The 13,908-nt window shown below is 42.2% G+C and overlaps 1 protein-coding gene across 8 annotated transcripts in view; it reads left to right on the top strand.

Annotated features, from left to right (window-relative positions):
- Window positions 1-13,908, top strand: part of PBX3 (PBX homeobox 3) — a 235,531-nt gene that overhangs the window by 207,689 nt on the left and 13,934 nt on the right. For all 8 annotated transcript variants that reach the window (XM_033137526.1, XM_033137522.1, XM_033137523.1 and 5 more), the window contains one exon: window positions 9,625-9,790. In XM_033137526.1, coding sequence (XP_032993417.1) covers window positions 9,625-9,790 — 166 coding nt within the window. The remainder of the gene's footprint in view (window positions 1-9,624; window positions 9,791-13,908) is intronic.

The following is a 13,908-nucleotide window of genomic DNA, read 5'->3' as shown; positions in this document are numbered from 1 at the left end:
GGATGTGTGTGCTGAAGAAACCCCCTCTCCCTGCACAAACAGGAGCCTCCTGTCTTGGCTCAATTGGACAAGCTAAACAGCCCCAGGGTGTGTTGTTTCCACTCCACTTACTTTGCGCTCCTAAAGCTTTCTCTGAGTCTCAGGCCTTCTGGCTGATGGGAGAACTTGTGCCGATAGACACTAATTAGAATTTAAAAGCGTGATTCATGTATGATATGATTTTTTTAAAAAACAAAAAGGCCTTCTTAAATGAATCAGAGTTGCATGCTGGAAAGGAACAAACTATTTGAGCCTGATTAAGCTCCGCAAGAGCCAATGCTCCTTTGTAATCGTAGAGGGGACTCCTTATTTATTGAGCAGAAAGGTTGGGTGTTTGGTGATTCATACGAATCAGACACCCACACCCACACCTTATTTTGGAGACTCTGGCAGGCTGCTGCCAGTTGGGGCTGAGCTTAAAAATAATTTGATCGGGTCCAAGTTATCTTACTATGTCACATTTGCTCTATTCTTTCAGAATTGTGCTATTTGCTTAGCATCTCTGAGGAGTACAAAGATTCATGCTAAAAATACATACTAGGGAGAGCCTATTTACTGTTTGTGGCTTCCATGGCCTACTTCTTCCTCTTTCTGCTGCTCCCAGTTTTCCTGAGTTGTTCAGGAAGCGTTTGTGGTTTCACTTAGCATTAAGCTGCAGAGAGCAGATGGATGGGGTCGGTTTGAATACGCACATATAAAATAATGCACAGATCAGACTTTTCAAGGACCATATTAAGCCAAACGTATTTATTAAAATGAGTATCAAACACAATTTCATTTTAATAGCATGGGAGATGCAATATTAGGAAGGAGGGATTTCCTCCATACAGAGCATTGTTGTCCATAATTTAGATCTTTCTGCTCTGCATGTGTTTGTGAGAGAGGAGGAGGTATCATGTTCCTCCTAGTTATTGTGGCTGCAAGTGTGTGTAGTCTCTCCAGCAGTGTCTGGCAGACCCCCCCATGAAAGAGCAGACCACTTCAGTTCTTTGCTAATAATGTGACATGGCTTCAAGCACAAGGATGGGTGTGGAGGGGGGAGGAGTTAGGCAGCTATGTTAAGTCTATATATTTGAAACTTTTATAAAGAGGGAGCTGGCATTCTGTGTCATTGTGTGTGTGTGTGTGTGTGTGTGTGTGTGTGTGTGTGTGTGTTTTCTATTTCAGGGATTTTTACCCTCCTTTGCAGCAAGGTGTGAGGGCAGTTTACTAAGAATCAAAATTACATTGGCAAGTTTTTTATGCTTTGTAACCCATTTAAGAAGCCTGTTTTGAGATTATGCAATTAATTATTTAATTAACAATAAACAAAGTCAAAGAAAAATAAAACAAACAAAGCTGCAGAGACAAAACAACTCATGTTTTTTTTTAAAAAAAACAAATCAAACAAAACATGAAAAAGCAGAAAGGGGCAGAAATTACATCAAGGTAGGTGCCAGGCCACCTGTCCTGGAGAGAATTTACAGTCAAGGGCACTGTCACCAAGAAGGACCTTTCCCTTGTAACCACTCTCCATGCTTTGGCTATAGAAGGCACTTTAAAAAGGGCCTCAATTGAAAATCTTAGTATGCAGGCAGGCATTTGTGGAGACCAGTAGGCGGCCTTCAGGTGAGGAGAGCAGACCAGGGAGCAGAAGATTGGAGCTGTTCCTCTTCTCCTTGCACCCTTCCAGGACCTGGGCATTCTTGTGTTTTTGTTTGTTTGTTTGTTTAAAAGCCACTTATTTAAAAGTATTTTGAATGCTCTACAAAAGCACAACGTAAAAGCAATAAAACAGTATCATGGAAATGGACCCCAACTTAAAAAACATTTTAAAAAGACCAGAAATGCAACTCCACCTTTCCAAATTTCATAATCTGTTAACATTTAACTAGGAGCAGAGCATAAAGCAGGCACTGCAGATAAGCAAGGAGAAGTGCAACAAGAACTTTTGCCTGCAGTTTGTGGTCCATAAATTTGCAGTCTTCCCCTGCTTTTTTATTTTTAATAATGATGCTTCAGTGATCCCCATCGCTGTCTCAGATCAAATGTTTTTCTTTCCTGCAAGTAATAGTCCTTGTCAGGGAGGAGAATCAGAGCCACAACCTCCCTACAGTTGTGCATCTTGATGATTTAAGTAATAATTTATTGCCTTTTTTATTTAACATTGTAATTAACATGATAAATAAGTGCAAGGGTATTGTTTGAAATGTAATATACAGTTAAGCCCAATTAATTAATTGGCCTTCAGTGATTGGGAGTCGGATGATGTTCTTTTTTAATGTGGGGATAGTTTGTTTTAATGAAAAATGTGCTACTAAATAGGTTTATCTTGTACACACTGGCTTGTGCTCACACACACACACACACACACACACACACACTCACTAACTTTTAACACATGAAGGAACTGAGAGAGATGTGAAGATAATAGTTCCCAGAATGATTTGTAGATGAGTCAAATGTTTAGAATGCTTCAACTTTCTATAAAATGTTACTTCTGGAATTATTTTATCTTCTGTTTGTTTTCTTAAAGCAGTAGCTTTCAAACTGTTTTCTACAATTCTTTGGATGCTGTTCAAGGATTCCTCACTGATAACATGTGTAATGGCAGATAAGTTTTCTGAAGGACAGCTGACAACTGCCACCAGTCTCTCCCTGCATTATGGAGCCTTGGATGTGTTCCAAGGCATATCCTTTAGTTTACGGCAGTGATGAGGAACCTGTGGCCCTCCCAGATGTTGTTCAACTCCCAGCTCTCATCAGCCCCAGCAAGCATGGCCAGTGGTCAAGGATGGCCGGAGTTGTAGTCCAGAAACATTTGGAGAGCCACAGATTCCCCATCCCAAGTGTATGAGGTAATGGAGGGTGTGCCCTAAGAATTTGTCCCAGAAATCTCTGTATAACAAAATGAAAATGTTGGCAGATTCCATGTTAGGGATGATTAGGAAAGGGATTGAAAATAAACTTTTAGTATTGTAATACCTTTATATAAATCCATGGGGCTATCACATTTAGAACATGTTGTACTGTTCTGGTTGCCCTGCCTCAAAAAAGGATACTATGGAGAAAGGAAAGGGCATCCAGAATGATGAAGGGATTTGAGCTCTTTCCCTAAAAGGAAAGTAAATATTTGGGGCTTTTTATCTTAGAAAAAGAGACTGGGCTAGGGGATCTAATAGAGGTTTATAAAATTATGCATGGTGGACAGGGAGAAGCTTTTCATAATGCTAGAAGTAGGAATCATCCAGTGAAATGGATGAGCAGGAGATCCAGGATGGACAGAGCTGTTAATTAATTGATGGAATTTGCTACCACAAGATGTGGTGACAGCCACTAGCTTAGACAGCTCTAAAAGAGGATTAGTCAAATTCACTGAGGATAGACCTATAAATAGCTACTAGTTTCAGTGATTGTATGGAATTTCCAAGTTCAGAGGCAGTATGCACTCAGTAACAGATGCTTATGGGGTGGCAACAGCAGGGCTAAGAGGCTAATTTTCTTCAAGCCTCACCTATGGACTTCCTAGAGGCACCTAGATGGCCACTGTGAGAAGCAGGATGCTGGACTCTTCTTATGTGCAGATGCTTCCCCATGAAGAAGCTGATGTGGAAGCTATTCCCTGACCACAAATTTTAAGAATGCTACCCTAAAGGTCTTGAGGGTGCATGATACAGCCTCCTTGCCAGATAGCTGTCTGGTCAGTGCCTTGATGGGAGAAATGCAGGCTATAAAGTAATATACAAACATTTTGCATGCTACCGAACAAATTTAAGAACACTTTAGTTTGCCTTGGCCTCCCCAGCTGGATGCTTAATAGTGCTCCATAAACAACATTTCCACTGTTGAATTCCTCCCCCCCCCCAATACCTTGTAATGTTTGGTTACTCTTACTCTGTCATGACTACAGTGCAGTCTGATATTAAGCCCACATCAGCTGTAGCGAACATGAATGGGAAAATGCATGATGATTGCAATCAGCTGCAGCGAACATGAATGGGAAAATGCATGATGATTGCAATCAGCTGCAGGACCACATTCTCCAGCATGAGTCAGCCTAAATGTTGGCAACCCTTATCAGAGTCCAGTTGGTTCTCTCCATTCCACCAGGTTTCAGTTACTGCACTATATTAATGTTATCCTCTAGTACCAAGCACTCCAATTCACCTGTCTTGGCCTGGAGGATTCTGGCATTAGCATGTAAACACTTAGATACAGTGTCTCTCTCCAATAATCTTTGGCACTTGTGTTTTGGCCTGGGGTGCTTTGGCCTCTATAAATTGCTATCATGGACACCAGAACTGGTTCTGTGCCTGCCCCACTGAAATTTTCATTATTATTTTTTCTTCATCATCCCAGAGGGGACACTTGTTTTGAATTGGATCTGACCACCGCAATCAGTTTAAAAGCTATTATGTTACCTTTTTTATTTTAAGCACCAACAATCTGGTCCCATCCTGGTTCAAGTGGAATCTATCTCTTTTGTACATACCAGGGTTGTCCAAAATGTTCCCCTATGCCAAACCAATCCAAACCCCTCTTTCTGACACCATTGCCTCATCCACATATTCAGAATACAAACTTGTCTCTGCCTAGCTGGTCATATGCGTATAGTGCCAGCTAGATAGCATATAGCCAAACTTCCCAGAAGTCTTTCTGCTTACAGCAAAGGTCTTCATAAATCCCATTTTCAGAGAGTGATGTCTTCCCAGATTGGCACAAGCAGCACCTTAGTCAAGAGAGACTGCAGCCTCTCTTGATTAGATTTGGATTTCTTTATTGACTTCTGCAGAAACGGTCAAGATAATAACCCAATATGGGTTAAGCTTGCATTATGTTATTATTATTTTTTGCCAAAAAGTCACTTTTGACTCCTTTGCTTGTGACTGCAATTTTGCTACTCTTCCTAATATTCTACCAGTAATTTGAATTGTCTTATGTTCCTAAGCTAGCATCAGGTCTTTAAAATGTTCCTTGAGGATAAAACACATGGAAAGGGAAGGACCTATTGCATTCTTCCCAGATGAATATACCTGAAACTGGTGGGGACATATAGTGGGGTAGGGGAGCTGAAAATAATGCCAGTATATTTCACATCTGGCAATGTGCCCTTTTGGTTTCAGATGGTACATGGGTAGACGAGCCTAAAACATCCAGGGCATTTTCATGGCCCTCTAGCAGCTATAGTGGCTCTTTTATCAGAAGTCATATATTTTGTGTTATCTCTAGAAGTGTATACTCGATTCTGATCAAACTAAGCCTCCTAAACACATTGGTTGCCCAATGTGACCCCCCCCCAGCTCTCCTACCCCACTAATATGCCTTCCTTTATTGACAGAATAGCAGATTCAAGGAGAGATGTTAGACCCTGAATTTCCCCAGTCATAAGATTAGGCCATATACAGTGTGCTCTGTAGCTGATACAGAGTTCCTAGAAGTTTCAGGAAGAATTTGGAACCATAGGAACCAATAATGGGGGCACCTGTGGCACTCCAGATACTCCTGGACTGTAGCTAGCAAAATCCCTGAACCTTGGCCTTGCTGGCAGGAGCTATTGGGAGTCTTGTGACATCTGGAGGGCCACAGGTTCCCCACCCCTGTTAAAACAGTGTGTGTTCTAGACTACAACATACCAAATGCATCAAAGGTAGCAGCTGGCCTTCAGTCCCTTTCTCACATAAATCGGCTCTAACGCAGATGGAAGCACCCAGAGAAAGGCATCCAGAGAAGCTCATATGGGAGTTGGTTTAAATGTCCACTGTATCTGTATGCTTGAGGGATGAGATTAGCCTCTGTGCATCTGTCATACTTGTCAGTGGCAAACCACCTCAGAGTAAATGGGGAAACCCCATTTGCCTACTATTGCTACAAAGGATTCACCCAGATGTTTCCAGAAGGAAGCAGGATGCTTAACAGGTATAGAAAGTTTGCTGTCTCCTCCCCTCCCCCCATGATTCTAGCTGGTGGAAAGGTCAGTTGGGGCTTCAAGGCAGCTGTGGGGATTTGTGGGGGGCAGGCAAAAGGGGTGAAGGATAGCCCGGGGTTAACTGTGGCTTTGATGGCTGCCAACCTTTTCTGCATTCCAGACAGTGGGCAGAGCTTGTGGCTGTTCCTTAAGCATGTTTCATGAAAGACCAAGAAGGCAAAGATTTCTTGGCTTCAGCAGTCACTTTCTGCTTTCCTGGAATTTAGCTCCAGGAAAATGGGTTGCATGAAATAAGAAAGTGAAGTAATAAATCGAGAAATTCTGTGTACAATTTTTGATGGGAGTGGATGGGTGGGGGACTAGCTCTGTCTTAGGTATTCATTTGGATGTGGAATGCAGGTTAAACATAACGTATGATCCACTGCTCCTTTCATTGCTTCCAATTAAACCTTGCTTGTTAGTTTAACCTCTAGGTAATCCCATCAAACAACGGATGTCAAGGCAACACTGCCCACAGTGGCTTTGGATGAGTGGCCATTAATTTTAATTGCCTTGATATTAAAGATTAAGAAGTAGTGGGACTAGCAGGGTGGAAACGATCCGACAAATCCACTCGCTGAGCCTTCCCCAGGCTGCAGGGATATTAAAATTTTACTGTGAGAATTAAACAAGCCTTTATTAGTGATGGCTGTTGTTTGATTGGTCCAGAGGTATGCATAAACACCAGATTCTTATATATCCGCGGACAATATGGTTGACGTATAGAGATTCTGCAATTATGAAACTGTTAATAAAGCCATAATTGGATTGTCCACAGTAATTATTTGCTGGCTTTCATTAATGTATTATTGCTTCCTGACTGACAAGGTAATATTAAGTGCAATATATACAATACAGCCGTGTGTCGTCCTGGGAATGCAGCATGTAAAAAGAAGCACCTTCACTTATTGCATTTAAAGCTTGGGGGCCTTTCATTAATTTATGTTAAAGCAAATGCCAGCATTATGGAACCAAGAAAGAATTCTCTTTTCCCCCACACAGTGAAAATGCCTGATCCTAGCTGTAGAGTTGAGCAGTGTTTCTAACAACCAACTCTGACCAGTTAAAAGGTTAGCATCACAAAGCCCAACATTATTTGCGCAGGGTGGGGTACAAGGACAGATTGCTAACCTTTCCTCCCGTCAAAGTATAATGTACTGTAAGCAGCACATGTTGTGTCCTTACTTTCCATTGAAGGCTATAAAATGTCCAGCTAATGATTGCCTGTAAGGGAGGGGAAGGTAACAGACTGTGTTTAGGAAATCTCAACTAGCAGAGTTCCCCACCCTGCCCCAGAATATTCATTGCTATAGGGCAGGGGTGGCCAACTCCCAAGAGACTACTGCAATCTACTCACAGTGGCAGTGATCTACCCCCTTTTTTGGGGTCCAGGTCAAAGTTGTTGAGTTTTTTCAGGGAGGAGGTAAAATGTTGAGCTTTTTTTTAGGGGAGCCACAGTTCAGCTTCTTTGGGGGAAGCCAATGATCTACCACAGTGAGAGATTTCACTTTCTTGGGTTCCATGATCACTGCAGATGGTGACAGCAGTCACGAAATCAGAAGACGCCTGCTTCTTGGGAGAAAAGCAATGACAAACCTAGACAGCATCTTAAAAAGCAAAGACATCACCTTGCCGACAAAAGTCCGTATAGTTAAAGCTATGGTTTTCCCAGTAGTAATGTACGGAAGTGAGAGCTGGACCATAAAGAAGGCTGATCGCCGTAGAATTGATGCTTTTGAATTATGGTGCTGGAGGAGACTCTTGAGAGTCCCGTGGACTGCAAGAAGATCAAACCTATCCATTCTCAAAGAAATCAGCCCTGAGTACTCACTAGAAGGACAGATCCTGAAGTTGAGGCTCCAGTACTTTGGCCACCTCATGAGAAGAGAAGAATCCCTAGAAAAGACCCTGATGTTGGGAAAGATGGAGGGCACAAGGAGAAGGGGACGACAGAGGATGAGATGGTTGGACAGTGTTCTTGAAGCTACTAACATGAGTTTGGCCAAACTGCGAGAGGCAGTGAAGGATAGGCGTGCCTGGCGTACTCTGGTCCATGGGGTCACGAAGAGTCGGACACGACTGAACGACTGAACAACAACAACAACAACAAATGATCTACCACAGACATCCAGTGATCTACCAGAAGGAATTTTTTGTTTTATTTTAAATTTCAGCTGTTGTAGATCTGCTTGATGAGGACTTTGTTTCCATTATATTGATGCCCTGGTGTGGACATAAGCGAACGCAGCCTTGTCTGCCAGTGAGAGAGGGAGTTTTTCATAGTTATTTACTACAGTTATTAATTATGAACATTCCCCTAATGGCCAAGATCAGAAAATAGTTTCTGCATGCCATTTTCCCAGCGGCTTTGTTTCAGCTGCTCCGGCCATGACCTTTGGGCGGGTTAATAGGTAGAGCCTTAGAAGCTGGTTTGGCAACAACAAAGCCATCTTCAAAGGGAGATAACAAAGCAACATTTCATCAATTATTGATTTATTTGAGCCCCCCTCATTGTTGCAATGGACTGAGCTCACTTCTGTTTGCCAACCTGCCAAGGTTGTTCCAGCCCAAATAACAAATAACAATTGCATGTTTCCCCTTAAAATTCCCTCTTCCTTTCCCTCTGTTCTACTTCTCTCTCTCTCCCTCCTCCACCTAATAATGGTTTCTTTTTGTCAGAGGTTTTGCTTTGAATGCCTGGTAAGGTCCAAAGGCAACTGCTGTCATGGAAGTGTTAACTATGTTTAGCAACAAAATAAGGGCAGCCAGTGCTTCTTATACTCCTGGTAGGAACTTGCTGGCTCCGTAAGAGGGTAACAATTTATGGAATTGTGGAAGGGAGTCATCTTCTTGTTATCCCACCTCCACACCCCACCACAAAAAGCTAGAGTGATGAGTATAAGGCCTAGCCTCAAGTTTGACCAGTGGTGAAGGAAACAGTTTCTGTAGATTAACATTTGGGCTTCTGAACACCATTGGCAGACAAGAACTGGGTACTCTAGGTACTCTGAGGCAGTCCTCAAATTACCGGGGGGAGATAGGTCCACTGCTACAAGGACCACGACTTTGCTAAAATTGAAGGAGCAATAGGGTGGGGCTTGTGGGTTTTATCAAGCTCAAACCCTTCCTTTTAATAATTCCAGCAATGCTTGAAGGCTTGGTAATGATTCTGGGAGGGTTCTGGTGTGGTGACAGACCCCCATGGTGACTTTTCAAGGTAGGAAATGTAGCAGCTTTACTACTTGATAAATGAAAGCTATCTCTGAATGCTGAACAGAAAGGTGGTCTTTCATATTTTTCAACTCCAGCACTAAAATGGAATTAAAAAAACACCACAAAGTTAAGTTCTAAGTGTGCCTGTACTTTAACATGCCTTCAGTTTAAATTTGCTTCCACCTTAAGTTTTAGTTGATCTGAGTTACTGAATTTAAAACTGTATTGGACCCTTCAGCTCTAATTTATTGCATTCTGGATTTAAGTGGCCACTTTTATTAGAGTGAAGACTGAGGGTTTTGTTTTGGAAGCGCGGGAACAGATGTCTTGAAGTGTCCCATTTGTTGCCACAAAACACCATGGGAGATTTGGCTCCTCCCCCTCCGGTCTCTCTTTGATTTAAAAATGTACTCTCCTTTCTGTGGCAGGTATCCAACTGGTTTGGCAACAAGAGAATCAGGTACAAGAAGAACATAGGGAAATTTCAGGAAGAAGCCAACCTTTATGCAGCAAAAACCGCAGTGACAGCTGCGCATGCTGTGGCGGCAGCTGTCCAAAACAACCAGACAAATTCACCCACCACACCAAATTCTGGTATGTACCAGCCTCTTCTTCATGGCATGGCCTGCTTCACATGTTAAAAGCAAAGCTGGAAGTGGGAGGTGGGTATTTCTCTCAGAGGAGCAGAAATTCTCTTTCATAGCTTATTGACTTCTTGGGGTGAGATTTTTTTTTTCTCTTAAGGTGCACCCTGTATTGGCTTAGCAGGCAGCCCTGGGAGTTCATTTTAATGAAAAGTTGGGTGAACTATCAGTTTCTTGACGCATTCCAGAACCAGCAGACACACAGCTAAAGATCTGGCAGGCTAGTTTAAATGATTATATTTTGGAAACTCAGGCCTTGTTTTGTAAAATTATATAGCCAGTGAATTCACACTGAACTGTTAGAATTCTCATAAGCCTTCCATTGTTCCTTTGAAAAACCAGCATGGTTACAAAGACCCAATGCAAGTACATACTTTAAAAGGGACTTGCTGAAGCACACCCTTTCCTTAAAGATTTGATGTGGAAAATTGGCCTTGTATAAGAGTCTTATTTCAAGCACAGTGGGGTGGGGTAAGTGTTTGGAACACTTTTTCTTTCCTGTAGATGCTTCCTTGGTTTTATTTCAGGAAAATAATGGTTGGTCTGTCTCATTTCCCAGTGTTATGTGAATAACAAATAACAGAATAGCAAATAAACAAATCATGGTCAATGTTCCACCCCCACCCCACATTGTGTTTCTGAGGCCCCCAAATTTGGTCTGTCATTGGTAGCCAACAGAAATGGGGGGTAGCGTTACCTGAACTCACACTGTACCTCTGAAACAGTACAAAGTGAGGGTTAATCTTCCGGTCCTTTTGACATGTTTAATCATGCAGCTGGTGAAGTCAGTGGGGGATTGTACCTGACCAAGTACTTAACTTCCAAAGTCACAGCCCTCTTCTCCACCTTAGCCAAACAGGATGGAGGGGTTGCCCACACAGTTGGTTTGGGCTTCTTAGGCCCTCTTGAGCATCTCAGAAGCCCAAGTATCTGTGGGACAGTCTCTGCCTCCCACCCTTCAGGGTTAAGGAGAAAGACTGGGAGCAATCACATGTAGTGAGTAGTATTGTGGTGTCTTACTCTTCCATGACTGTTCTTTCTGAGTATCTTGTCTGCTGTTTTTTTGATGTTTCTCAGCAATGTGTAGCCATGGGAAGGGTGGTCTCCTTAGTCCAAGGATGCAGTCCTACTTTCCAAAAGCCAACAAGCAAGAGTTACACCCGAGAACCCCTTTCAATACTGAGAGGTTCCATTGTAGACCATTTAATATATACAGTTTTTCCCTGGGGGTAGCAAGCTTGAAAACTGCTCTCCTTGATCAAGTGTTAGGTCTAATCCAGACTTCCTCTTGTGCCATGCTTTCCAGGCACAGGCCTGTACTTTCCAGGTCCATCTACAAGCGGTTTTTATTGTACTTCCACTGTTTTCCCGGGTAAAACCCCGTTTACCACTGAATCAGTACGAATGGCAGTCTATGGAAAACTCAATTAACATTTGTTCTGTTGCAGTGGTAAGCAGTGGGTTTTCCCAGGCAAAGTGACGGGACCAAAAAAATTTTTTCTCAGAGACAGACATAGAAAACGTGGACCTGTGCCTGGAAAGCGAGTTGCTTGGAAAGTCTGGATGAGTCCTAAGAGTAGTAAGAAAGAAGTGTGAGCAAATATTAGGTTGTCTGTTGTTGCGACAATATTAGGTTGTCTGTTGTTGCGATTTTCCTGGCAATGTTCTGCTGCTGCATATAGTACTAACAAGAAAAGAGTAGTCCAAAGAAGCATCTCTTCTTACATTTGCACCAAAGCAAATGCTGCTCTGTTTTGATGCAGTGTAACCACAGAGAAGCATCCTTAAAACTAGAAATAGCAAAGCTAAGTGACAAACTAAATAAGAGGTGGCTTCTTCTGATGAGAACAAATCAACTTAATTAGCAATTAGCAGCCATTTCCATCCTAAGGAGGCATTAAACCCTCATGCTCAGTATAAGGCTTTGCTTGGGTATTTAGTGATGGCACCTAAAGGGAGCAACTGCCTGGGGGTTGGGGAGGGGCAGTGTATGTAGCTTCTAAGAACTTCTGCACAAAACAACTCTTTTGCATACAGAGCAAAACTGCACCATAAGACCTTAAGTCTATTTCTCCACTGCCCTGGGAAATTGGCTCTCACTAACATTTCTTTGCTTATGGGAGCCTGAATTATAAAACAGCCAGATTAGTATTTATTAGGGCCAGGGGCGTAGCAAGGCAATTTGGTACGGGGGGCAAAAAGGTTTTTGTCACCCCCCATTGATTCCCCCCCTGCAAAAATGGTTTTATGTTATTTCATATTTTCTTACAAAGGAATAATAACAAGTAATAATAATAATAATAAACTTTTATTTGTATCCCGCCCTCCCCGGCTGAAGTCGGGCTCAGGGTGGCTAACATCAGATACATAACATTGGTAGAAAATCAAACAATAATTAAATTACCTACTGAAAACATCTCAAAATCAAATTAAAGTCTAATTAGATGGCTTTCCACAGGGTTAGAGTTGGGAACAGTAAGTGCTCCACTGAACTGAAATTTCAGCCTTCACGACATAGGAAAACAGCCAAGTAAACAGCAATTTTGGTGGAGGAGGGTCAAGATATTAACCGATATGCATGAAATTTCATATATAGTCCCTAGTATAGTAAGATAAGACCTTTGGAGCAGGCATTTTCCAAAAATAATGTTTTTATGAACCCTCCTAGTAGGGCAGTAATTGTTCCTTGATAATTTGTCACCCCCTCCATTATGGAACATAGGGCGAACCGCCCCCTACGCCCCCCTTACCACACCCCTGATTAGGGCTGCTGCCTGTTAAAATCAATGTTAATCGGTTAACCTTATGAGTTTTAGTTGATCAACTATCAAATGAATTTGCATGTAATAGTATCCAGGTAAGCACAATTACTTTTAGATGACACCATAGCAGGAATCCTCTTAGAAGAGACATTCCCATTTGTGTGAGAGAGAAAAGAGAGTGCTTTTAAGATGCCCCTTTTAAGGTGATTCTTGCCATTTTCCAGTTTTTATAGCCATTTTTAAATTATTTTAAAACTCCTCCCTGACTCATCGTGGTCATTGATTCAGTATAATCAGCTAAACATTGCTTCCCTAGTATTAACAGTTCTTATCATGTGAAATGTTACATGTAAACACATAGCAGCATGAAGAACCCAATTTGCCAAAGCCCATCCTGGAATGAAGGTCCTACAGCCAAATCACACATGGAAGGATGTTGCTTGATTTACCTGCCTTTACTTACTGTCACTTGATGGTGTTGATGGTGCTGCCAAAGTTCTGTCTGTAGTAGTAACATACTGCATGGCCCATTCTTACATGGGAAAGCCTTGCTTAGTCCATGACATTCTGTGCTTTAAGCTCAAGTGATAAGCCTGCATGTATGAACCAGATTTTAGAACACTTCTGGAAGATGTTGAGACAAGTTTAGTTTCAGAAAGCCCCCAGGAGAAGGACCTTCAGAGCTGTGTGGAAACCATAATGCAGTACTTTTTTTTTAAAAGTACCCATGTGGAAATTTCACACAGTGAGTGTTACTAAGGACTAGTTTGCTCCATTATGTTTGACCGTACCCACTTGTGTTTAGCAGATCACATGAGTAGTCCAGTTGAACAACCAATAAACTTGGGAAGGGAAATCACTATGTGCTGCAGCAGCAACTAGTGAGAAAGATGGAAATCCTTATTTACAGGTGTACATAGCACTGCTTACACAAGGAAGTTGTTCACATGAACCATTAAATATGCAGGAAAACTGTCTTGGGCACTCTTGCAGTTGTATCCAGCCAGGTTTTGCTTAGGAAACCTGTTGAGATTTATACAGTGGTACCTCCAGTTGCAGACAGGATCCGTTCCGGAGGTCCGGTCAGGTCCCGAGGTTTCCGCAACCTGAGGACTGCTTCTGTGCATGTGTGCACAGCGAAACCCAGTAAAATACTTCAGGGTTTGCTGCACACGCATCCTGAAGTTTATGTAACCAGAGGGTTACTTAAACAGAGGTACGACTGTATACCTTAAGTTAGTCATGATGACCATTATTTTCCAGAGAGAGACAATCCTTGACCAATCAGAGACAACCCCCAGCCAAT

Source organism: Lacerta agilis, chromosome Z (assembly GCF_009819535.1).
Source record: "Lacerta agilis isolate rLacAgi1 chromosome Z, rLacAgi1.pri, whole genome shotgun sequence".
Classification (NCBI taxonomy): Eukaryota; Metazoa; Chordata; class Lepidosauria; order Squamata; family Lacertidae; genus Lacerta; species Lacerta agilis.
The sequence above is the reverse complement of the archived record's forward strand: the minus strand, read 5'-3'. Positions and strand labels throughout refer to the sequence as shown.